Genomic DNA, 26,276 nt, shown 5'->3' on the forward strand with positions numbered 1-26,276 from the left:
AGTGGTACAACTAACTCCTTATCCCTCAAGCGAAATGGCCTAATGGTCCCAGCCACATCCTATATTTTTTCCCTATTCCCAGGGTGGCTCCCACATTTTTCCCAGAAGTCTTTTCTACGTCAGAAGTGATGAATCCTTGTTAAAGTAGCACAGTCTTCCAGCTTTTATGTTTTCATTAAGAAAATATGAGGCGTACTATTTCTTATGGTAAGTAGCATAAATGCACCAAAACAATGGTATGGATACCCCTGTATTAATTGTTTAGAGAGCTGTCATTGGAAGTTGGGGACTGGGAAGTCACAAAAGGCTCGTTTGCCTTCTGATCGTCCTTCATAGAGGCTGCTTGGTCTGAGATGGAAGAGAAGGAGAGCTGGTCATGTTCCATTATATGCACTTGGTCCTCTTCCTTGTCCTTCTTCACATAAAACAACTTCCTAAACTTTTTGAGCTCATGGAGTTCACAGAAAGTCTCGAGAACCACCAACATCGCAATAAGGCCCAGCAACAGATAACCTGGGTATAAAAAAAAAAAAAAAAAAGTGTTTTAATTATTAGCAAATTAAGTGGGGCTGGAACAGTTTTAACCCTGTAGCTTTTCCCACCCCGTCATCTCTAAATAGTAGGTTAATTTTTTTTATGATCCAGTTTCAGAGCTCTGTCAAATCCTTTTTTTCCTTTTTCATTCTACAATCAACAAGACCCCGCATAATCAAAAAAAGTAACACTAGTGGCTTTAATTCTGTTACAACTGTACAAGAGAAAAATATGTAAAGGCATTAAATGAAACAGAATACTAAAATTTACCACATGCACGCTCCCCCATTTACTTACGACCTTCCTGATTAAGTGCTGTTCAAAAGGTTTTTTTCCCTTAATATTCCTGCATGTTACAAACAGAAGTAAAAATATGGCAGGCTAATTATGGTTTTGTTGTTTGTACCAGTTTAGCAGGACAAATCCCTTTATATATTACTGAAAACTTTTAAATTATTTTCCTTTAAAATTATAAGATATCCAACACCCTGAAGTGAGTGGAAAAACAAAGCAACTAGAAATGTGTACAAAACCAATAAAAATAAAAATGAAAAATTACTGTAAAATTACTGCTGATATTTTAAAAACCTGACAAAGTTGCTATATCTGATGACACCTTGAAGATTATTTACAATGTTTTACTAACATACATAAACTATCCAAACTTGGAAGTGTTACTTAAATGGTATTACTGATGACTTCGGTGGTGTACTGACTCTGATTTTTAAAGGTAATAGTCAGCTCTCAGACTGAGACTTTTGGAAATGGAGCTTTGTATGGTTAACAGCCCACTGTGCTCTTTTTTTTTTTCCTCTCCAAACATATGCACCTAGAATTTGAGGGAAGGTGTCAAAATGAGCGTTTCTTAATCTCAATGTTTCATTAGATCCTGCTACTGATCACTACAATTTAAGGAGGAGCATGACTACTTGAATATTGTATCATTTCAATGAGTAAATCAAGCAGAAGCTAAGTGTATAATTATTAGTACAACGTGCTCATCCAAAGGCTGAACATTAAATGCGCTGAAAGATCAACACAGATTAATTATTATAATCTGCATATGGCCACTGTTCTGTTACCTAAAGGCATAAATATTTCACCTGTAGTTACAGATTGTTCACTGGCAATAACACTCTCCTTTTCCTTCCAGGAGCACCATTAAATCCATATTGCAATACCAGCTACTGATCTAAATCAGCACTACAACTAAAATTTATGAATTGTTTTTAAGCTTTATCTCATGCCATCAAATGGAAGCTATGCATTAACACAAGGAAGACGTGACAAAGCTATGCCAATTAAAAGGCATTACAAATCTGCACTGAGAATTTTGTAATTATCTCTGAAACCCAGTCTAGCTGATCACCACTTGAGTTAGAACAGGACTTGTGTTCTCCTAAAAATTATTGAAAAGCCTGTACCACTCATTAAGCATTTTCTGATGTAGAACTCCAAAACTTTTCTTGAAGAAAATTTAGGTTCAGCAAGATCAATCTTCAGCAAGATTTTATACATCCTGTTTGGTTCCTTGAATTGTTCACATGAAAGGAAAAAGAATAATTTAAAAGTTATGACCTTAAAAACTGCTGAAATTAAATATTCTAAGGTCATAACTTTGCCTAAAAGCCACTTTTTCCTTTTAGTATTTCCTGCAATTTATTTCCTAAGTGTTCTAAAGTTTGAAAAAGGATAACCTGAGTCATAATGTTTTCTTCTGATTCTGAGTTTTCAGGACGGCTAGAAGTTTTACAAGGCCTGACTTTTACGAGGCGTGACTTTCTCCATTCACTTCATCATTTAGCATCCCCAAATCAACTCTGCAGATCAGCAGGGTAATAATTAAAAGCTACTGCTGGTAAGATAAACACGATGGGTAGAGGGGGAAACCTCCTGCAGTGACAACAGGCCTGGCAGGAGAATAAAATAAAGTGTTCTGTTGACTAGTTCAAGGCCCTGCTTCAAGGAATGAAAATTCAAGGCCCAATCTTTCTTTAGGTAAAACACAAAACCAAGTTAATAGACACTTTGCCTACACTAACATTGCTAGATCATGCACAGGAGCACATACAAATGCAGACCAGCCTAAGAAATGGACCTGACAAGAAAGGTTTGTTTTGGCCGTTCAGATCTTTTAACCGGTGCGTCCGATGACCGAGGGCTGCACAGACTGAAGCCATATCAGAAACTGGGATGCTTCAAAACACTGTCACTGGAGAATACTGCCCTCAGCATACATTCATGCAGAATGCCAAAACAAAGATAATCTTCGATCAAATCACTGATCACTGTGCCTCTCTTCTGTGTCAAACATAATGAAACAATTTAAATTTAACATTTGTGGTCTTACTTTGCTATCATCTCAGTCCACTTGTCTCTCTTTGACAGCTGATATGTACCAGTGCCAGATTCAGCTACCTTCTTTTACAATTGGAGTCAGAAACTTTGCTATTCTGCCTCATTTCCCATTGCTCCTCGATTCGTCTCTGTTCACCTGTCAGCTCACCTTGAGATGACCTTAGGTTACAAGGATCATCTTCCTGGTTCTGTGATGCACTGAAATCTCAGCCCAAGATGCTCATAACCATGTTCATAACAGTAATGTGAGCATTTTTTCTACTATTAATAAGAGAGTAAGAAGCTATGGTTTAGCACAACGGAATTCTGGTTTTAGCTTTTTCTTTCTTAACGAAGAAAACTGACCTTATTTAAAGGTTTCCCCTTTGCACAGCTACCTACAATGCCCAGTTTGCTAGCTGACAGCTCACAAAACAATCACCATCCACAGAATGGAGAGGGAAAATCTGATTTTTTTTTTTTTTCCATAAAATGCCTTTTATTCAGCTGGTTAGTTTGACACTTACATGTAATTCCGATTTTATACAGCTCTCGGAATTTTTGATTGTAGCCTTCTCCTGGCACATAGTCTCCGAGGCCAATGGTGCTCAGGGAAATGAAACAAAAGTAAAAAGATTCCAAAAAATTCCAGTCATCTTCCAGAACAGAAAATATTGCTGCTGGGATTAAGAAGAAGCACGAGACAGTGATGAACCCAAGGACTATAGCGTGGATGATTGCAACAACCTGCTTGGAGAAGCCCCAGCGAATGTGGAAATACAGCACGGGCCGCCTGGTGACATATACAATGATACGCTGTACCACTGCCGTCAGGAAAAGCAGTGTAAATGGGATCCCGATGACTGAGTAGATGATGCAGAAGGCCTTTCCTCCATCAGATAAAGGCACTGTGTGTCCATAACCTGGAACAAAGCAGAGGAGGCATAGGCTGAGCTAAAGCGCAGAGCTCACGTACCAATTTGATATTGGCTATATGGTTTGAGAAAAAAATAACGCTTCACTATTGCTAATTCTGAATCCTGCTATTCTTGACAAATGCTTTTCAAAGGTCTGTTTTAAGCAGGCAAACAAAGCCTAAGTACTAGGAATAAGCAAGTAAAAATAAAAAATATTTTTATTTCAAAATCGTGAATGTAATTGTAGAAATGCTTATTTTGGAGAAGGAAGTAATGCCTAGACTGGAGTGGGAACCTATGCCAGGAAATCTATGTTTTATTCTGGGTTTACCTTTTTGTTTAGTTTTACAAAGTGATATAACTTCTTTTACCCACCTTGTCAAGTGGAATAATCCATACTTCAGAAAAATGTTCCTACATCTACTCTGTAGTAAAACACTGTAAGACCTTTTGTGAAAACCATTTAAATTACATAGAAGTATTATAATCAGCATTCCACGCTATATACTTCCACAAGATGTTTAGATGATAATCCATCAAAGATATCTAAAAGCAGAACAAACATTTTCACAGCAAAACTCCTGGGATCTAACCACTGTGGCTGGATTTTTGCCTAGTCATTTACACACTAGAAGCATCAATAGTGATCTGTTCAGAGCGCAGGCATATATCCACTGGTGTATAGGCTGATCACAGCCAGCCATCTCAATTCCACAAATGCGTGCAATTACACTTGTACCCAGCACCAGCAGCTACACTGCCAAAGCACACTCTGCCAGACAGCCTGGTTCTAAATGTAAATCATAGGCACAGAAGAGAACAGTAAATCCAGCATAAACCAGGAATGCTTTCTTCTGTTTGCCAACTAAAAAAATGAGTATTTTGTTTTCATTGCAGTAAGGAAGAGGAAATTGCTTGAAATCTAGTTCGGGCAGTCTTTACACTGGTATCAAACCAAGCAAGTGCAGACAGGCCCCAGTAATTCTGCAGCCCCAAATCTGCCAGCTCATTCGGGTTATGTTAGTGCTGTACAACGAGGCATTTTCCAGAGCTACTGCAACTAGCTACCTTGAGGAGCCCAGGCAGAGCCCAGTGCATACTGGGTTAATGCTGCTTCTCATCTCTGAACTGTGCTCACTCTGCACTCGCCCAGTCTGCCCAGTGCAGCACTGGACCAGGCAGACATTCCTCGAGGGCTCCTGGGAACCCCCTGCCTGCTTCCCTGTGAAACCAGCTGCTCTGCAAGCCCCTTCAGGTTTTATATGAACACAAGAGTTTTCCCCTCTGCACTAATGAATTTAACAGTAGAAGCATTGCTCTTTTAAGTTGTCCCGCGGAGTAAGAAAAGGAAATGTTCTTTTTGTTTAAGATGCATAGAGACACGTCCAGACAATGAAAGACGGGCAAAACGTCTTATCATTACAACGTACAAAGTCTTAGAGAAGAAATGCATGAGGTGTACTTTCTCCATGTTAGCTAACCCAACAGGAAACTTCAGTTGTATTTGAATTTTAATGACATTATGAATAATTTACCCAAGCTCAGTCTTTTGAACCCCAGAAAATTGTGTCAATTAATGGCTTTTTTCTTGCTCACCTTCTGTTTGCTTTATCCGCTTTGAGATAAGAGAACCGGAACTGCACAGAGCACGCCAGATGCAGCTGAATCAGATTTACGAAGTTGCAGAGAAGGTTTCTCACCTTGCATTCCACTCCATCCCTAATAACGCCAGACACTTGACTGGCATTTCTGACTACCACTGAGCGACACTTTCTTGGCCCTATCAGAACCCCAGGATCTTGCCTCTCAGAGGTGTCTGGGAATCTGAGAGTGCAGATCCCATCACTTCGTATGTGTGAACCATATGACTGGTTTTGCTGTGTGCGTGACTTAAGATTTTATCCACAGACATTTTCAAGTGCCATTTTATTGCCCAGTTGCCCTGCAGCTCTTCCATCATCCTTACTGCTTTAATAATTTAGTAATGTCTTTAGTAAACTTTGTTACCTCCCTCTTCTGGGTCATTTATGATTACGTTGAACAGCACAAGCCCCAACACAGGCCTCCAAGGAACAACCCTCGTGACATTCCCCTACTTCAAGAACTGACCCATTTTCTCCTGCTCTGTTTTCTATCTAAAAAATTTCCCTATCTCACATCCATATGAGGACCAGCCCCAGTTGCTTAGTTTTCCTGAAAGCACTTTGTGACAGACAATCAACTCCAAGTTTGGAAGAGAAGAAACGTGTGTGTTTTGAGTAGATCATAGGACATCTAAAACTGACCCATGTGACACAAATACAAAAAAGGCAACTGCAGTGTTCCACCACATCAAGGTGTCTTCAGTAAAGCAGAACTAGAGGTGTGTTACTTGAGTAAGACGCAGATCCGACCTCATCTGGACTAATCTACCTCATTCTGTATATCCACACTTAAAGAATAAATTCACACTGGAAGAAGAGCAGAGAAAGGTTACTGAAACCATCAGGAGAATAGAGACTATTTTATGAGAGGAAGATAAAAGTGGTTGGCTTCCTCGGCACAGCTGAATGGAGGCTGAAAAGTGATATAGTATCTCCCTGTTACTGCATCAGCATACAAGTACTACCAAGGGAAAAGAAATGCTTTAGATGAAGAATAATATTGCCACACAAACAAATAGCTCTGATGTAGCATGAATAAATTTAGTCTAGAAATTAAAAAAAGGTTTTTAAGCTTCAGAGAAGAATTTTGGAGCAGCCATCCACTTTCGGTACTGGGGAAAGAACCCAGCTATGTTTAAAATGGAGCCTGATGAAGCTTGGTAACTTTATGGATGGTGCAATATCATGAGGCTACACATGACAAGCAGAAATTGAGCTTGCAGACCTAGAAAGTCCCTTGCAAGCTCCAGGTTCCTAAATTTAACATATGTTTGCACTGTACAATTAAACCAAGCTTTCATTAAGTTGAACCCAAACATCTGTATGATGCGTACAAAAAAAAAAAAATTCTCTCTGACACATTTGTCGGTTCATTACACACAGAGCACGTTGATGGTGATTTAATTCCAGCCTCTGCGCTGACCTAGGCAGCAATCAGCTTATTTCTGGGTGAGGAGGGGTTCTGTTACCTCTCCAATACCTCTCTCATAATTCCTTCTGAAGGACAGACATTATCCTTCCAAGTGCTACACAGTATGCACCCAGACTCAGAGGAAAGTGTAGAATGAGAAAGACTTTACTACAGGAAAGTTTTGCAACAAGGTTATATTAAACTGGATGCTCAGACTAGCCTGTCTGGTTAACCCTTACAGAAATTTTCCCAATTTACAGAATTAGTTGAATTAGCCTGAAGCAGACGCTACCTTCTAAGGTCTGCTCTGCTGTTCTGGTGAGGTTTTCACATCACTTAAGGGATAGCTGAGGGGATTGTGTACCTGCTCCTCAGCCGCTAACAATTACAGAACTGTAATACTAAAGAGCGTTGACAGTTTCGGACTGAGGAGAGAATATATGCTCCACTCAACCTGCAGCAGTAAGAGGATGACATCTTCCAAAAGCAACGGATGAGTGATCACCACTGTTTGCTTGCTACTCAGGATACAGTCACTACTTGGGAATGATTACATTGAAAAGCTTGAGCTAAAACAGTCACAATTTATGAAGCTATGGCAAGTGGGGAGGAAAAAGATCCGTATTTTTTCCCAGTATGAAATTGCTTTTATGTGACTTTTCCTAACAATGCCTATAATTTTAGTCATCACTGTACAAAAGTCATTAAAAAAAACCCCAACACAGCCATACATTAAAAGAGATGAAATTACAGATCCAGGGCAGGAGATACTCCATGTCTACTTTCAGACACTTGCACTCTGTTGCCTCCCATCTCTGCTCCTGCACCTGTTTGTAGCTCCTTTGTACTGTAACCTCTTCAGGGAAATTCCCTTCCGTAATCCCTCCATAAAGTGCCTAGCACATGCTAGTTCTACATAAATAATAGGTAATAAAATGCATGCCGATTTGCCTTTTTCAGTGGAAACTACCATGTTCAGAAGCATTACAATTGCAATCCTAAGATATTCTTTTTGTTGTGATAAAAGGATGGTCACAAAAAGGGGACTACTTATGAAGATATTTCTTTATTCTATCAAGGAGACTTGCTATGGGTGACTAGAATTAAATTGCCCATGTAGCATATCTCATAACTGTATTACTGATTATGAAGACAGACAAGATTTACTGAATGCTGTATTTTCATATGTATAATACAAATATCAGATAACAATCACCCGTTTAAAAGCGCTGACCTTTGAAAAACCAAACCCTCAGATTACCTGCCCAAACTCAGAAGCAAAGTGACACCAGAGATAAAAGGATATTACTCACATGTAATCCCTTCTATTGTCTACTCATAGCTTAGAGTACCATTCCTTCAAAAAAGCTCACAGAAAAAGACGAGTGCAAGACCAGCAGGATTTGCCAAATCAAGTAAGATCAATGCTCCATCTAGTTCAGTGTCTTGAGACAGACCATATTTGATTGATCAAAGAAAGAGCAAAACCGCACAAGATGTAGACAACTGGGTTTCAATTCTGTTCACATATGGGGATTTTTTCCTTAAAAGTCATTTACTTTCTTATGACTTGGAGGACTTCTACTGTTATAAGTTTATATAAATATACAAAATGTCTTTACCTGTTCTGATGTAATTTTGAATGTCATCGTAGTCTCCAAAAGTGCTTATTTTTAAAAACCATTTGAAATGCTTAAATCTTTTTACATGGATCTTGGTGCTGTGACTTATACAGGTCAATTACACGTTCAATAAAATATTTACTCTTCCATTTGCTGTCTTTCAAATTAGTCTTTTGCTCTTACATATTTCTAAAAAGGCTTGGTCATGACTTTTCTATACTTTTCAGTGGTTTGTATCCCTCTTGTGCAAGCTCCCTTTTAGTTTTTTTCTCTTCTGTCTTACCTGTGTCTAATTGTTCCTGTTCGATCACTTTGTAGAGAAATATGCAGAATTGATCATTGTATTCCCAGTAGGATATATTTTCTCCCTCCATTTTTATAGACCATCACACTTTGTTTTCCAGAGCCTCTATGTAGCTTACAACAATGTCCAACTCATAACAGCCTACGTCAAACCCAGCACTAGTGTAACAAGCATTTCACACTACACTTCCATCCTGTGTTAGCTTGGCACTTGGTGGCACTGGGTGTTTTCTCCTTTCATCCTTCTCAGATACTGCTTTGACCAATCTAAACAGTTCTGTATCATCACTGCTTTGTCTCTTCATAGTTCAGACCTCCCTGTAGCTCATTAATTGGTCTTCACTCTGTTAAGAAACAGTGGCCTTCTTACAGGACTTTCGGGACCCTGAATTGAGCATTTAGTGCCAGAGTGCAAGAGGTGCTGCAATTCTGTGTTGTGATAACCCAGCCTGGCCTTCCACACAGAAGTCCCCAGAGGCTGCCCCAAAGGGCAGATGTTTGAATGTTGTAAATGGATCGGACATCAGGTGAGGCAACAACGGGCAAACAGAGGTGCCACAGCGCTCAGAAAGTTTCCCCCAGACAGTCTCTCCCAGGCTACGGTGATGAAGCATGGAAGGTGTGTACGCAGCACTGGCTCTTTCTCTTGCCCCTCTGTTACACTCCCAGGGCACTGGCTATCCACGATTGCTCTCGTGGGCTGGTCCCATGAATGGGGACCACCATCCGCAGCACTAAAGCTCACTCCTCTCTCTCCATGAATTAAACAGTCAATGGTTTTGTTATTTTTATAAACCTTTGACATTTTCCACTGTGTTTAACAGTGAAATACATCCTTCTTCGTAACTGCTCTATTATCTTCTAAGATAAAAAAGAAATGTCAGGTGACGGTAGATCTGTGTGGTAAGAAAGATCACAAGTAAGTCGCAAGTATTTTTTATATTGCAAGGAAGAGCATAGCAGCAACCGAAGTGATCAGAAACTTGACCTACAGAGTTCAAACCAACAACATTGTGATTGAAGTAGCTGGTTAGGAAGTTTATGTAAAGTACAGCAGCTGACTGGGCCATAAATTTGCAGGCAAAAGGTCACCTACCATACAGAACAAAAGAAATTAGAAAAAGGTATGATATATTATGCAGCGTATCTACACGTGCCAAAGTATCTGCTCAGAATCAAATTATTTCAGAAAAGGTATTTTGCTTTTTCTACTTCTACAGGGTATGCACTGGGAAGGACCAGCTTTAAAGATGGCTGAAAGGCAGGTAGTTGACCAGCCTTTTAGCACACCACTGCACATAAGCTTTTCTTCCCTGCAATACAGATAGAAAAAAGAATGTAAAGGACTGTAAACAGACATGAAAACTGGTCCATAGCTAAAAATGTGCAAAACAGTAGCATTGTGCTGCTAGAAAAGACTTTTCAGAACTCTTAGTCAGAGGTTTGAGACACAGCAATACCATTAAAACAAGACATGAAAACAGAGGTGTATGTTAAAAAGGGGTAAAAATTAAAAGTTCACCAACACAGTTTTGTTAAACAAACCTGAGAACTTTGATTTGCAACTAGGCTGAGATAAGCTACCCTATATGGCAGAAAGGAAGAGGAAAAATTCCACTATGACAGGCATTTTTAAGCAGCAGAAATCCATTTGGATGTTACATTTTGTTACCTCCTCAGTTGAGCTAATGGAACTGGTTTTGTGTGCATTGGAGGAGGAAGAGGTGCTTGTAAACTGAAGTGATGAAATCATCTGGGTTTTAAAAAAAAAAAAAAAAAAAAGAGGGGAAGTGAGGAGGAGGAGATTTATTTGAAACCTAGTTCATTTCACTAATAAAAGCTTACAACGCAGCCCTGAAAGAACTCAGCATAATTAGGGAGGTGATGAAGGGTGTGGCAGAAACCTCTTAAACCAGTTTTGCCAGTAAAGAAAACATTCATTAGGTTCATCCTCACACAGCACCAGTAAGGGTAATTTAAACTTTCAGCTGAGGTGATTTAGTATGGTGCTATTCCAGCTCCCTTCAGTAATAATATATCTCTCAAACCTCACTAGAATAAAAATGGTAACAACATATTTAAACAATTAAATGAACATTAAGGATAGATCTCCATAACGATTTCTCACCTAATCACTTCTCAGAATAGAACTGTTTTGTTTTGCCAATTTGTAGTGTCAAGGGACTTCTTAAAAAAAAAAAAAAAGCCAAAGACTGCTAATTCCTCAAATTCAATGTCCTGCTAGTGAGGTTTGGAGTTGCCTCGGAAAGGACCAGGTTCATATAATCAGCTCACAAATGTAATCTGCTGCACCAAGAAAGGCTAAAATGGCTTTGAACATAGTCAGTTTAGTAATAATGTTGTATGAGTAATTTGGCTGGCTGTCAGCAACATCTCAACCCAAGAAACAAGCCAATGGCATGGATATACTGGCTTCTATGTTCAAAGCCAGTTTCAAAACCAATTTCTACCAGAACAGCTGTACGTCGTAACATTTACATCTTGCAAAGCATATAGAGTCTGCCACATCCGTTCCTGCACAGGAAGCAATATTTCACCTCCCCAAAGAAACCAAGCTAGAAATTGCATCCACAGGTGCTGCGAAAAGGGGACGCTGATGAATGAAACTGCGGAAAATGTTTGTATGAGGATGTCCTGGTTTCGGCAGGGACAGGGTTAATTTCCTTCCTAGTAGCTGGTACAGTGCTGTGTTCTGGATTTAGGATGGGAACAAAATTGATAAGGCACCGATGTTTTAGTTGTTGCTAGGTAATGCTTACACTGGCCAAGGACTTTTTAGTTTTCCATGCTCTACTGACTGAGAAGGCTGGAGGTGCACAAGAAGCTGGGCTGGGGAAAGCTGGCCGGGGGGGCCGCTGCTCAGGGACTGGCTGGGTATCAGTCGGCGGGTGGTGAGCAATTGTACTGTGCATCACTTGCTTTGTGTATTATTATTATCATATTATTATCATCATTTTATTTCAATTATTAAACTGTTTTTATCTCAACCCATGAGTTTTTCTCACTTGTGCTTTTCCAATTCTCTCCCTCATCCCACCGGGGGGGGAGGGGGAGTGAGCGAGCAGCTGCGTGGTGCTTAGTTGCCGACTGAGGTGAAACCACGACAGAGGACAAGGGATAATTCCACACTATTTATGTGAACACATTGAGATAAACAGCGTGCTTTATGGTCTTATATATGGTATTGTTTAAACTGCCCAAGGATTTGTACCAGTGCTGGCAAAACACTGATGTTCAGTTCCTGTTCTGACTAATACGATCTGGGTCAGCCTAAATAACCGGAGTGAGAGTGGATATAGCTACATATTGACACGTAACACATCCACATTCAGAAAGCATGGCTACTGTTAATCAAAAATGAATAAATAAACCCACCCAACATCTCATGCCGGGAGCAGGAGGAGTAACGATTCCAATTTCCTACTGAGTATGTTCTTAGGCCTCTGAAAAGTTATCCCCTTTCCTGCAGTAAGCCCGATCCCAACTCCATGCCTTCTCTGGGAGTCCCACATGAAGAGACAGCAAAAGTTCTTAGTAACCTGGACCTATGCACAGGGTGGCACTTCTGGTGGAAAATCACTTCTACAGAAATAAAATAAATAACTACCCATATAAAAATACATTAAAAATTCAGTATTTAACAAATAATATGCGTATATAATAAATGTAATAAGCGTTTAGAACATAAATATTTTAAAACTAAACTAAAACTTGTATGAAAGTATTTCATATATCCCACAATAAATATCTCTACTGTTTATATTCTTTTCAGGCATTGTCTAGTTATTGTGCTACCAAAACAGAATAAAAATATTTATAAGGCGGCCAGTGAACACAAATGGAAAGGTAGAAAAGAATGAGATGATACTGGGCAGTATGCGACACAACAGCATCCATACGCCACCTGCATCATCACTACTTAACCTACCCTTTCAGGGGTATGTTACATACATTGATGAGCTCCCCCCTGAGCCTTCTCTTTTCCAGGCTGAACAGTTCCAGTCTCTCCCACCCCTTATAGGAGAGATGCTCCAGTCCCTTCATCATCTCAGTGGCCCTTTGCTGGACTCTCTCCAGTAGCTCCGTATCTTTTTTGTACTGGGGAGCCCAGACCTGTACCCAGCGCTCCAGGTGTGGCCTCACCAGTGCTGAGTAGAGGGGATGGATCACCTCCCTCCACTTGCTGGCAACACTCCTAATGCAGCCCAGGACACCATTAGCCCTCTTTGCCACTGGGGCATGCTGCTGGATCTCCTTTGGCCATTAATTATGCAAGGAAAATTGAAAGTGCATTAGGTCTTTTCAGATGAGTTTAACAATCGGGACCAGAATAAGACCATACGTTGTGTATCTATTTATTTTCTTAACTATAGAAAGATTACAGTACCATTTGTTTATAACAAGAACTCCTGTATCATTTTTGCTATTATAAGTCCACTTATAATTTTATAGAGCGATACATGCTGTCCCCTTCTGCAGCTTAGCAGTCCTGGGAACTCCCAAGTTCCAAAAAACATTTTATAATTCCAAAATTATGGCACAGAAATCCTTACGTTATTCATGTTTATCATTAACCTGTTTCTGTGATCTCCAAGGAGTATTCTTTTTCTTTCCAGCTAGGAAATGTGTTAAGATGGTTGTTGCCTTTGTTCCAACCTCACTGCTGATGCTGAATAATTGCCTGTTCAAGAAGAAATTTCTGTACCCTGTACTATATTAAGGTTGCTGTGCACCCTTCTATATAAACATGATATATAGAAGGTGGGAATATTGATGTTATGGCCTGGGCATGTCCTTCCAGTTCCATTTTTTTTCTGTACCAATTATGCAGCAGGAGGAACTGTTGTCACCTTAAATATTCAGGACAAATGACAATAAAGCACAAATAACCTTTTATTTCTTTCTTCAAATTCTCATATACTTTCACATGAATTATTATAAATATTTTCTCTCATGTAGAGATTAAAATATAGCCACATCTTTTCAAACTAGGAAAAAAACCATGTTCTTGAAGACTGATGAAAAATAGCTTTGCTTTGCTCACCTGTGAGCTGCTCTCATGATCCACAAAGACTAATATAAAAATGCATGTTAAAAGGATTTTCCGATCAAATTCAAGTGACGAAACATAAAGCAGAACAAGTACCCTGTTGTCATTTCAATCAGCAAGAGAAAAGCTGCAGTCAGTGTGGGGGTCCCCTGGAAATTATATATTTATAGATGGTAATTTTCCATTTAAAAAATGTGATCATTTTTGATACTCTTCACGTCCCACAGAGGCAGTAGGAGAAATTACAAGATGTCATGATGAAGAAAATGTTTTTGTGTTGTTGGGCTTGTCAGCAAAACTAGTCCTTTAAAACATGAAAATAATTTGGTTGCAACAGGAGCCGACATCTTATTCTAAAAATCTCATCTGAATGTAACGAAAAAAAGCAGCATTTGGACATATTACTTAAAGGATCAAGTATCTGCCAATTCCTGCCCAGAACCAATTATTTTGACTATCGGAATATAAAGTATAGCAACAGAAAAAAAAAAAAAGAAAAGAAAAAAAAAGAATTGCATAGTCACCTTGTTTATATTAGTATTACAGCACAGTAGATGTGGATCCATAGAGTGGAATGCTTGGTAGCATGGACCTAAATTCATCATTATATTTAGGGAAGCCGGGGTTTACTTCAGATATGCTCTACTCTGTTCGCAAAGACTGGATGCCTGGTAATAGCTGAAGTGTGCTTCACCTCTCTCCAAGAGTGCCTGTTTCAGGTTGTTCAACTGAAAAGAAGTCCAGTCTGCACACTCCAGAACTGCTCCGCAAGTGTGAACCAGAATTGGGAAATGGAAATGATCTGGAGATTTGTTTCAGCAGTGCACTCTTGATTTGAACCAAAACACTACTGCAGGGCCAAGAAATCTGGCAGACTTCAGTTGCCTTCAGAGTTTGAAATTGAAGTTAACAGCACTTCTCTAGTATCAGCTCCTGCACTCGTATTCAGCAGGGCTATGCCAGAGTGCCTTAAAAGCACAGTGCCCCATATGTGAAGTGTTTCCACTTTTCTGACGGGTTCCAGATTTTTTGTAGGAAAGACTTTCACTTATAGTTTCTGAATTGCCATCACGACTCAAAAGATGAATGACGACAGTATTAACAGTCTGTGAGGCTACCTAAACCACAGGTCACTCGCGAATGTACAAGGATGCTCCATGAAGTAAAGGGAAACTAGATATAACTCTGGGCCAAACCAAACAAACGCTAATATTTTCTAATTCTGACCCAGATATTCTACACTTCCTTTCATCAGAAAGTTCATCCACGTCTCACTCGCACCACCATGCAAGGTAATGCATGCCAGATGCAAAGACTACAGTCTGGATGGGCATACTGAATGGCTAGCAAGCCAAGTAACACTTCGACCATTTACAGCAACTGCTGTTTTAGGCAGTATTTACCCATAGTTACTATCTAATGAAGTAAGCGAAAAACATTGCAACTGTATAGCAGTGATGCTAATGATGAAGTCATTCCTGTACCAGCAGTTAAGATCCATATGGGGGGGTTATAAGGAAGTGCTCAGTACAGATACTGCAGAGTAGAAGGATGTGTTGTACTAGGGCAGCACAACAGTAGATGGAATCCACTGCACAGGAACCAAATGCAGACAAGAGTTAAGTACAGAAAATTAGTATGTCCCTCCCATATCTGAGATGATTATTAGCAAGTGTTTGGTGCAATACTATCTCTTCTCAACAAAAGTATCGGAGAGAAATACAACTCAAAAGATAATAACTTTAAGTGGAAAATGATAGCATTCTTTCATGCCACTGCCCGACACCGGATCTTGCTAATCCTGCCTGAATACGTTATGTATGAGTAAACCAGACATTATCAACCCAAGGGAACTGTTAGACCCTTCCAGCACAGTCTACACAAAAACACGCATTGCTCGCCACCAAAAAGGGACCTACCATGTTGTGAGACAAGGGTGGCAGGACTCCAGGTGAGGCACATACTTGTTTCCAGGGCTAGTAAACGTCTTTAGAAAGGACACATTCTCTGCAGGAAGAGCTTGGGTTCTCCAGGCACTCAGCTGGCAAAGCTTTCCCACTTACCCTGCAAGAGCAGGTTTTTCAAACCCTAGCTGTAAGCTACACAGCTCCTATCAAACTGTCCACTGAGAAACTCCTTTTTGTTGTGACATGCTAAGTCTTATGAGGAGCGGCTGAAGGAACTGGGGTTGTTTAGCCTGGAGAAAAGGAGGCTGAGGGGAGACCTCATCGCTCTCTACAACTACCTGAAAGGAGGTTGTAGTGAGGTGGGGGTCGGTCTCTTCTCCCAAGTAACAAGCGATAGGACGAGAGGAAAAGGCCTCAAGCTGCGCCTGGAGAGGTTTAGATTGGACATGAGGAAAAATTTCTTTACTGAAAGAGTGGTTAAACATTGGAAGAGGCTGCCCAGGGAAGTGGTTGAGTCCCCATCCCTGGAAATATTTAAAAGACGTGCAGATGAGGTGCTTAGGGACATGGTTTAGTGGGCATGGTGGTGTTGGGTTGACGGTTGGACTCGATGATCTTAGAGGTCTCTTCCAACCTTAATGATTCCATGATTCTGTGCTAAACCTTCAGCTTGACATGAGGTTCGTGTGGGCTGGACCTGTGCTCCCACAGAGCCCTGACAACTTCACTCATGTTTTTTGAAGTGATGTGTCATTAAAGACTTCATGCCCTCTGCGTGCTTCACACAGTGCTCAAGGCAGGAGCAAAGACTAAATATTTGAGTGCATTCAGCAGAGGTCTGCTACACCTCTGTGGCAAAGCATTCAGGCTTTACTTCGGTCACAGATGATAGTCAAGAGATATGCATGCATTTCTGGGTTTGCTGTCTGGGTTTTTTTTTTTTTGTTGTTGTTGTTTAGCACTTTTTTTTTTTTAAACCCAAAGTCTTTATAGTAGAAATTGGTTCCTCTCAGTGTTATCCTGGATTTAAGACCCTATAAGGGTTAAACTGCAATCAAACCAGGATCCATCTGGTGTGGGGATCCCCCCCCCCCCAGACCTCTCAATAACAGCACATTTCTAGAAATACCTATCCAAAACATGAACATCACATCTTTAGATCTGCCTCTAGCAAAGATTTAGCATAAGTAAAGAAACCTGCATCTTGTTTCAACAGTTATTTTCCCTGTTATCACAGATTCATTTTTCAATGGAGGAAAAAAAAAAGAAAATGACAAAAGTCTGTTGAATAAAACCCAATCAACAGGTCAAAAGCAAGGTGAGACTTCCTGAAGGCTCCTCTGAGAATTCAGCCAGGAAATTTCCAATTATTCTTTTATTGGTTTACCAGCCCGCTAGGCAACAGATGGTCAAAAATCTATCAAACTAGGGGCCCCACCAACAGACTACTTTATTATGAATGCTTCCTGATAGAACAAACTCTGTAAGTCTCACAAACTTAAATTTGCTAAAAGAGAAATACGAATGAGCTTTATTAGGAAAGTTTTACTTGTAGTCCTCAGAAACGTTAGAAAACAAGACGAGGTTTTGTGCTGGTCTTTTGTTAAGGGTTTTTGCACTGTTATCTTTAGCAACATGTGTGCAGCAGCACTCCCACAATAATGGATTTTTAAAGCCACTGATCACCAAGATTAACATGCAATCAAAGAAACAGGTTCATTAAAAGCCTTCTTAAGAACTTCAACACCAACTTCAAGGTACTGAAAGGGGTACAAGCCTTTCTGCAGTTCTTCCTGGGATTCACATCCTTAAATATTCAAAGTAGGAAAAAAAGTCTTCACAGACAATGCTTCGGCAGAGGGACCAGGAAAGAGAAAATGACATTATTGACTAGATTTAGCCAGTAGCTTGTCCATGATAGTGATCTTGTCATTTCTCGTGTTAATTTGGTAAAAAGCACAGTGAGACTTTCACCTTGACTGCAGCATAAAGGTAGTATGTCTTACACAACTGTAATACTTCCAGATTTTGTCTGTAGATATGGCAGTCTGCACTATGGAAAAAAACTCATTTTAGCAGCTAAGACACATTCAGCATCTAACTGGCAGTGAAGCTGAGAGGATACACGCTTTCTGAAGAGACTGGCAGAAGATGGAGCTTCTTCTTTCCGGAAAAGTTCTGGAACCATGGTTTCATTTCATGCGGCAACTTTCTCTTTCCCCACCTCCTCTAATTTTCCTGTAACAGGTTTTAAAGTTCTATCAATTACTTCAGCCTTCCACCACTTGAAGGACCTTGTTTATGCACGGTGTACCACAGGGATGTGCCAGCTGCCACTGCTGAGCCCAGCACCTGTGCAGTACAGTACTCCACTTGAAGCCTGGTGCTGTTTACTGGGAAGAGGTTTCTAAAAATTGATAATTTGCACCTGTTACCATCGCAAATGTACCCTGGGATGTGTCAAAAGCTTTGAATGTGTTGCAGTGGCACTTACTGCAGTGCTTTAATCACGTATCCAATTAGTGAAGAATACCTATCTAGTCTTGCTAAGTTACCATTTCTTCCTCTAAAATAAGACACAGTTGTTCTTCCTACCATCTAGGAATAAAAAGAAACAACCAGCTGCAAATTAGTATGCTTCCCACCTCCACTTCTGAAACAAAAATTGCTTTATTGCACGATCAAAAAGAACAGAGCATGAAAACAGTGAATGAAACTGGTATTGTGGGCAGTAGAATTATCACACAACATTAAAAAATTAGGCCACTTCATGCTGTGGCATTAAAATCAAACCTGTAAGAAGCATCTTCGCATTAAAATGCAACCTCACATGGAAGAAAGTGTTATCTACTAGATACAGCAGGGAATAGGAATTTATACTTCTAATCTTGTTACTGATTTAACATGTGGAACTCAGGGAAATTACTAGCATCAGCTCTCTTGTTTGGCAGAGGAAGACACACAGTCCTTACCTATCTTTGTAAGATACTTCAATATTTCATATATAAATCAATCAGGCATCATAATGCATTTGCATACAAATAAATCCTATTTGTCTTCTGTTTTAATTAGCTATTTCTCAGAAGCATGAATTCAACAGCACATAAAGCAAAATAGAAGCAAATCAATTTAACACAAATAGCAAAAATCACTAAAGCAGATAACAAAAACACACAGAACTGAAGTGCATCGGTTTCCACTTTTACATGTGGCATATTCCATCTGGAATATTCATTTCTAACTTAAAAATAATAAAGAGAAATTAAGAGACAGTATTTACACAAGGGCCAAAGTGAGATACTTTTTCAGATGAGATGGCTTATTCAAAACTCTAAATCACAGTCCTAAATATGATGCTTGATGGTACTCTGCCATCTGAATATAGCCCAGCTGAACAGACTCAGTTTCATGCTCAAAATAGAACATTAATTTGCAAGGCCCAATGGGGAAATACTTCAACTGTTGTGAGAACTAGCTTACTGAACCATAAGCAAATTTTATAGATACACTAGTCCTGTTGAATCATTCACATCTTTAGGACATCCCACATAGCAAACACTAATTGTGGGAACCATAAATTTGATTAGTTATACTGGAATCAGGATACCCAAGATAATCACAACTGTATGTCCTACCAACAAATAAAGGGAAAGGAAAAGAAAAGAACACTGTAGTTGCACATACTATTTCTGTTCATAAGAGGATGAAATGTAGATGGGTTTGCTTATCTAGAAGTTATTTAGAAATAAATAGTGATGTAGCGTTTAGAAAGGCAAACTACAGATACAAGACATTTAGCCAGCAATGTAAAGATACAGACAGAGCAACTTAAATGCTGTGTGGTTTTCAAACACTATATTGTCTGTTTAGATTAATGGCAATTTATTTTAAACGGTGAACCTCTCTTCAGTTTGTTAGAGAAATGTCTCTTGGTGGGATATTTGATGTTTCCAGAAATTCTTACAACCATAGGATGATTTTCCTAGTGAAAATATATCATTCTAACCTCTCAGGGACAGAATAAGATAGCCCTGCATATAATGAAAGCAGGCAACATTAAATCAGTAGGACAATTCATCAAAAATGCTCCACCTGCCCAATCACAATTCTGGACTCACCATGTCAGTCAAAGACCATCAACACTAACCAATGATTTTGAGTCCCATTTCCTTAAATCCCATTACATTAAGGTAGCACACATATCAGAAACACTTAGCAATGATCCAGGCTGAAGACTGAATCATAGTAAGGTTTTTCATGTTCAGCACCCTCCCGCCAATGCTTGCATTTGCAAACCGTGGCCAACATGAAAAAGGCTGGATTGATGCAACCTGTGACTCCCTAAGGAAAGTGGGATGCTTTAAGTGGCATCTCTCAGACCTCAATATAAAGGGAGGGGGAATGTAAAATGGTTGGTAATTCCAAAATAACAGCCTAGCATAGAAGAGCCTGGGCAGTAATGTGTAAATTGATAGTTAACACATCTTTTCAAGGGAGGAATTTCTTTGCAAGTGTCTGGCCCTATGAATGCATCCAGTTTCTTTTAACTGTCAATGATCAGAATTTGTAAACTAGTGATAGTAACTAAACACAAGAGTATGACTGCATTACTTCCTTACTAGTTTCAAAGACGATGCAATTTATCACATAGCACTAGTTACCCAGTGGGAAAAAATAAAGTTCCCCTTGAGATGCGTGTACCTGAGGTACACTGGATAGAAATATTTTAGTGGTGGCATCTGTATTAACAAAGAAGAGTCCTGTTAAGTTCTTTCAGCTTTGCTGTTATTTTAATCCTGCTTGAAATAATGCTCCCTTACAAGGGGCAGACAACAATTGTCAGACACATTATCATTACAGGAGACATGTTCTTAGGTTGCCAACTCCTTTCTTACATTTGTTAATTCGGACGTGCATTTTTGATTCTTTCCATGCTTTCACCAAGTTGTTACATGAAATGTATAATCTAATCCCAGAGTTACTGCTGAAAAAGGAGATGCTTTTCTCTATGCGGGTCTACCCCTCTTGCATTGGTTGTAGTTTACCTGACTGCAATAGCTCAGAGCAAACTAATCCAGCAGAAAGTGAATACTTTTCTCCTAGTTGATCAACTGACTTGGCTTACCATTGTGGTCCAATAGGGAACAGTCCTAGCACACGGAATAAGGTTGGACCATAGGGTGGGAATCAGGAGTCCAAAACATCTTCCTTCCACTGAGAGAGCTGATAGGTAGGCTCAGCCTATTTTGTTTTACATCACCCTGAGCAAACATTTTACTAGATATAAGGAGAGGCAACTAGTATGCTAAAGCAGAGCAAACGCTGCCTTCTTCCCACGAAGGCTACTCGCACGTTTGGTAAGTTATGTGGGCTGTATTAACTGATGCTTAGTTTGTTTTCTACACAGACTACACAACCGAACAATTTCTCAGAAGGGAGTGGCAACATTTCTGGAGTTTCTACGGAAAGAAAGATACAGAAATGTGTATTGCACACTTTGATATGGCTTCTGTAAGTCCCTTTCAAGTAGCTGCGATTTCCTCTAATATTACTGAGCAGAAAAACTATTACTAAAGGAAAAGAAAAAAGAATATCCAATGCAAGAAAATGAAAGCATGCTGAAGTGCATCCACAGGATGGGAGATCAGCTTACTGTAAGGGAACGCAGCCTAGCGGCGGGAGCGGAGAACTGCAAGACAAAAATCACAGGCTCCTATTCTCAACCATTCTAATGGCTTTTACATGATCTTTCACGACTGTTCTTCCTCTTTGTCTTAGTTCATCCTTTTACAAAATACAGATGGAAATATCACTCTAATCTCACAAGATACAGAACATAATAAGAGTGCTCTAATCAGTAAAGTGGTTCCTGGTATGCGCATGCTTCAGGATCTACCAATAAAAGGTGGTTCAGAAATGTGAAAGATTATCGCTATCCCCCTTGTGGCACCTAAGGACATGGTATAACGCAAGGCTAAAACCTGGGACTCAAACTTTTGTTTGAGATGTTGAGAGAGTTTCTATCTTTTGCTTTGGTTGAGATTCATGGCTAATCATAACTTCTAGCGTAAACGACATTTTCCTCAAAGCAGCATACAAAATTCTGTCAGGTGGCAATTACCTGCAGAAAGCATGACCTGAACATTCAGCTGGCTTCACTTAGTACAAACAGCTGCACTAGAAGATATGACTGAAAGATAAAGATTTATCTTTTCACTATAGATAGGCAGAATGTAAATGCATAATAACGCCAATAATGAACTAAGGCAGGAGTTTGCCCTTAGATTTACTCTCTTCTTATCAACGTGAATTGTTGATTCATGCAATGCAATATCATGTAGCGTTCACGGTTCTTTGCTTGCCCAACTGGAGTTGCAGCAGTGGACTAGAAGCCAGGTTGGGGGCCTGGATTTCTCAACAGACATGCAAATGCACATAGGTAAATTAAATAATCTCTTACCCTCACACAGGAGAGCTTCATTGCCAACTATTAACCATTCAAATGATTTACAGCATTTTGCATTCATTTCTGTGCATCACTCAGTTTACACTAGCTAGGACTTTCAAATAGTAACACAATGATATGTCTTTGAGCCTTAGTCATTTTTGGTATACTGCTGAGTCAGCATTCCAATACTAAATAAAAACATAGCCATGACAATAAGTAACAAGACATGTTGTGAAGAGTTTAAAATTTAATTGCCCACTAGTAAATCATACAGCCTAGAGCTTCCAAAACTCTGCAAGAGATGGAAGTTCTCTGGTTTGCTTTAGGGTTTTCTCATTTCCTTTAGGCTGTAGGCTTCAAAGGGAAAGGTCTACGCCACTCTTGTACAGCACGCAGTTGGGTAAATAGCTACTTAAATAATATACAGAGTAGAGATTTCATGGCCTTCTCACATTAATCTTAAATACAACAAACAATTTCTAGGGCTCTTTTTTCCCTTTTATGAAATGAGATGTATAGGATTGTACAATGAAGTCCTCAGGAGTTAAACATCCAAGCTACTTAGTTTTTTAGCAGATCTCTGAACACGTTGCTACTTTCTGAACACAAGGGTGTTTTTTTTTTTTCACTACAGCTTTCTTTAAAGCCATGTATAGTATCATCCCAGCCTACTGGGCAGGAGGTGAAATCAGAATCTTTGCTTTGCATTTGGTGACTTTGAAGTAACAGACGCCTTTTCAAACTATATTGTAAACAAAGGAGGATACATCCTCTAGCTTGCCTCTGGACTTTAGCACTACTGCTGCACGTTGCAATGTCTAAGCCTGCCAATCACATTTTAAAAGCTCAACTGAGCAAAGTATGTGTTCATAGTGTGCCATGTAGGTTTAAAATAACGAAGAAAGTAAAAGACCAAGTGTCACATAAGAGACAATTCAGTACAGGCTTTAAAATAAAAACATGCGTAAGCCCCATTCCAGTCAGTGCTGCCATCATCTGAGGTCTTCTGAAGGATCACTTTTGCCTCTTAATGCCGAGAAATCTTCTCACATTTTAAAGTAATTATCATTTGAGTATGTATTTAAGCCTTGTGTGTAACAAAAAGGGAGAAGAACTTTCTGAAACAACAGTAAATTTTATGATCCTTGAGCTGGCTGCCTCCTTTTTTCTTAATGCAGGAGACCTTTTCCCTGCAATTCTGTAATTAGCATGGCTTCAGGATGCTCGTGTGTCACCCTTTGGCACATTACAACAGAAAAGAAGATGCAAAACCAGATGTGCACTTGTGACAGAATTCCCAGCAGGCTTAGTAGTTCTATAATTTTCTGTAGGGCAGACTATTTTTCTTTCCCCAACAGACCATGTGTTCATATTCGTAGTCTCACTGCACGTTTCTGTATGAAAAACCTGGTATACAGCTTTTACCAACATTGCAGGAAACACACTAAAGCAAATGTGTAACTTACTTGCTATTTTAATGGCATATAGTCATATCAACTAAATGCAGTGCCTTTACTGTAAACACTGAATGAAGAATATTTAACCTCTAAATAAAATATTTTCAGTAAAGTTGGGAAAAGGATTCCTTTTACAGTCATTTCAGCATACTACAACTAGCAATGTCATGCAGCCAGTACAACAAAGAAACGAAGCCCCAAAATCTAAGTGCTGCCTGAAATGACTTTTCTTTTGCAAAAGCCAGAGTTCTGAAGCTAGATTCATCATTAGAATTAAGCTTCTGCTTATTAAAAAAAAAAAAAGAGTAAAGAATGGTACAATGTATGTCTTAACCCTATCATTTCAATATCTAATTCTGGTTGGTCATGCCCACCCCCGCCCAAACCAACTCATATTTCTACTCTCAGAAATCATTTGTGAAGTAGCTACTGTTAAAGAATTTAAGGTTATTTAGCTGATTCGATTTAAACAGTCTTTAAATGAAAGACACGGAAGGAGGTACTCAGATACTACATGTAGAATGAAATTCAGAGGTACATTTTAACCTTTTCATTTTAGCTTCTGGAGTTATTTTTAACATCTTCAGAGAATACATTCAGTGTGTGGAACATGAAATGCACAAGGAGCAAAAGACATTACAAAACCCCATTCTTGTGGTACCAGTTCTCTCAAAAGCTACATTTGCAATGGTATTAAATTATGCTCGAAAACATTCTGTATAGAAGTTCTGGTAACTCCAGAAATTTTCACTTTGTAGTAGAGGACAGTAAAAAGATGCAGAAAGCCTCTACTCCCTTTTAGCATAACAACCGTCTGGACTCACGATTTTCAGGAGAGAGATGGAAAACTGCTGTTAAAGTTCCTACTGGTAAATAGTATGCAACTTTGTCAGAGGGCACAGCCTCACTTTCTCATAGGCAAGCAGAGCGGTGCTCAGAAGACTACCAAGTTGGCTTGTTCCGCTGGCAAAACCTGTTTCCTAGCCCAGCCTCCTCCCTCAGCTACTGCCTAAGCTATCTCCCTGCTTCCGCATCTGCATTCCCCCAGTTCCTCAAAGATACTGTGATACCTTCTGAAGCTGCTTAAGCTCCTGGCACAGAATCAGTTTAGAATACAGACTACAGTAATACCTAGGAAGCATCAGTTAGTAAATGTTTAGGGTCTGGTGACAGCTGGTGCACCACTTTGATTCACATGCACTTTTCCTGCAAGGAAGTTTTCATACTCACTTTCAGAGACAAATGTGTATCTTTTTCTTTCCAGGGGAGAGAAAATCCGTATGTTCTTGCAAAAGCCACTCTGATACTTTTCTGAAGCACAGCCACTTGAAAAGCTTTGCTCCGTTCATTCCTTCCGGTCCTGCTCTTAACCAGGACCACATCACTGTTGTCCTCATAAGAAACGCAATCTGTTTAAGGTTTCAGCTAGGTTCTTAAGTGAAAAAGTGAATTGACGCATTTCTCCCAGGGTCTTCTGGTTCACCATCAGTAACTGCTCTAAGACTTCAGTTGAATTTTGTACAAATATCATAATCTTCAAGCAGCTGAGGTCAGATCCAGAGAGACAGTAGGAATTCACGTAGCTAGTTCCCGAGGAACTTTTTATTGCTATTCTTTAATCCTGAAGGCATCAAAACTCTTGTAGGTATCCTAATTTTTCTCGAATTGCTAAAATTCCACTTCTGCACATGACAAGAAATATCCTGGCCTTCAATATGGTTTAGCAGCTTGTGGCCTACTTTATAACTAACCTGGAGCAGTGGCAAAAGTAGACGTTTCTGCATAGTTTATGATGTTGTTCTATCCAAAAAACCCATAGATTATTAAAATGATGATGCAGTGGGCCAAAGTGAAACAAAGAACGAACAAAAACCAGCCAACAAATAAATGAAAACAGGAGAAGCTACAGATTTGAAAGAAGACTTATTTTAAATTATATTCACATGAAAGTGACAATCCTACCTAGCAATGGTCAGGAGCTGCAGGATTTGATTGTTAAGTTTTAGAAGCCGTGCTCTGAAGCATACATAACTTTTAGCTTCAGATTTGATTTGGACATGTCCGTAGAACGGTAGTAAAAATTCCAGTTTTGCAAAAGGATTAAAAATAGAAACTTTTTAATGAAAGGCAATTTTTTGAGAGATTAATCTCTTCCTTTCAATAAAGATGTTAATATCACAGAACAAAGTAAAGCCAAACAGACTAATAATTTGAAATAATAATACAGTAACAGGAGGCCATGTAATCTGTCTATGACAAACAGCAAATAATTTTAACATAGCTAAATTAAGAAAAAACAGAGAAATAGCAAATTTAACACTTAGAAAAAATGAGTCAATTAATAAGCCGAGGGCAGAACACCATTAACTCAGTCCTGACCCCAGTTACACTCTGTGGATCATACTAAGTTCAATGGACTGGTTTTGTGATTTTTTTTTTTTTTTTTCCCCAGCAGCGGAAGAATGACCCTAGACCTGACATGGAAGGACTACAGAGGCAGCAGTTGCAATCCTTCACCTGTAGAGAGCTGCTGGGCTGGCTCCTCATCACTGAGAATTTAGCAAAGGAGGTGGAACAGCAGGACACAGAAGTGAGGACAGAGCTTGTAAGAGAGACACTCCATCCG

General features: G+C 39.5%; 1 protein-coding gene across 1 annotated transcript in view; it reads right to left on the reverse strand.

Annotated features, from left to right (window-relative positions):
* Positions 1-253: 253 nt before the first annotated feature.
* Positions 254-26,276, reverse strand: part of KCNK1 (potassium channel, subfamily K, member 1) — a 34,416-nt gene continuing 8,393 nt past the window's right edge. Inside the window, exons 5-6 of the mRNA XM_009329226.1 lie at positions 3,399-3,794; positions 254-513 (exon numbers count right to left, since the gene is read on the reverse strand). Coding sequence (XP_009327501.1) covers positions 254-513; positions 3,399-3,794 — 656 coding nt within the window. The remainder of the gene's footprint in view (positions 514-3,398; positions 3,795-26,276) is intronic.

This window comes from Pygoscelis adeliae, unplaced genomic scaffold, assembly GCF_000699105.1.
Source record: "Pygoscelis adeliae isolate BGI_AS28 unplaced genomic scaffold, ASM69910v1 Scaffold77, whole genome shotgun sequence".
NCBI lineage: Eukaryota > Metazoa > Chordata > Aves > Sphenisciformes > Spheniscidae > Pygoscelis > Pygoscelis adeliae.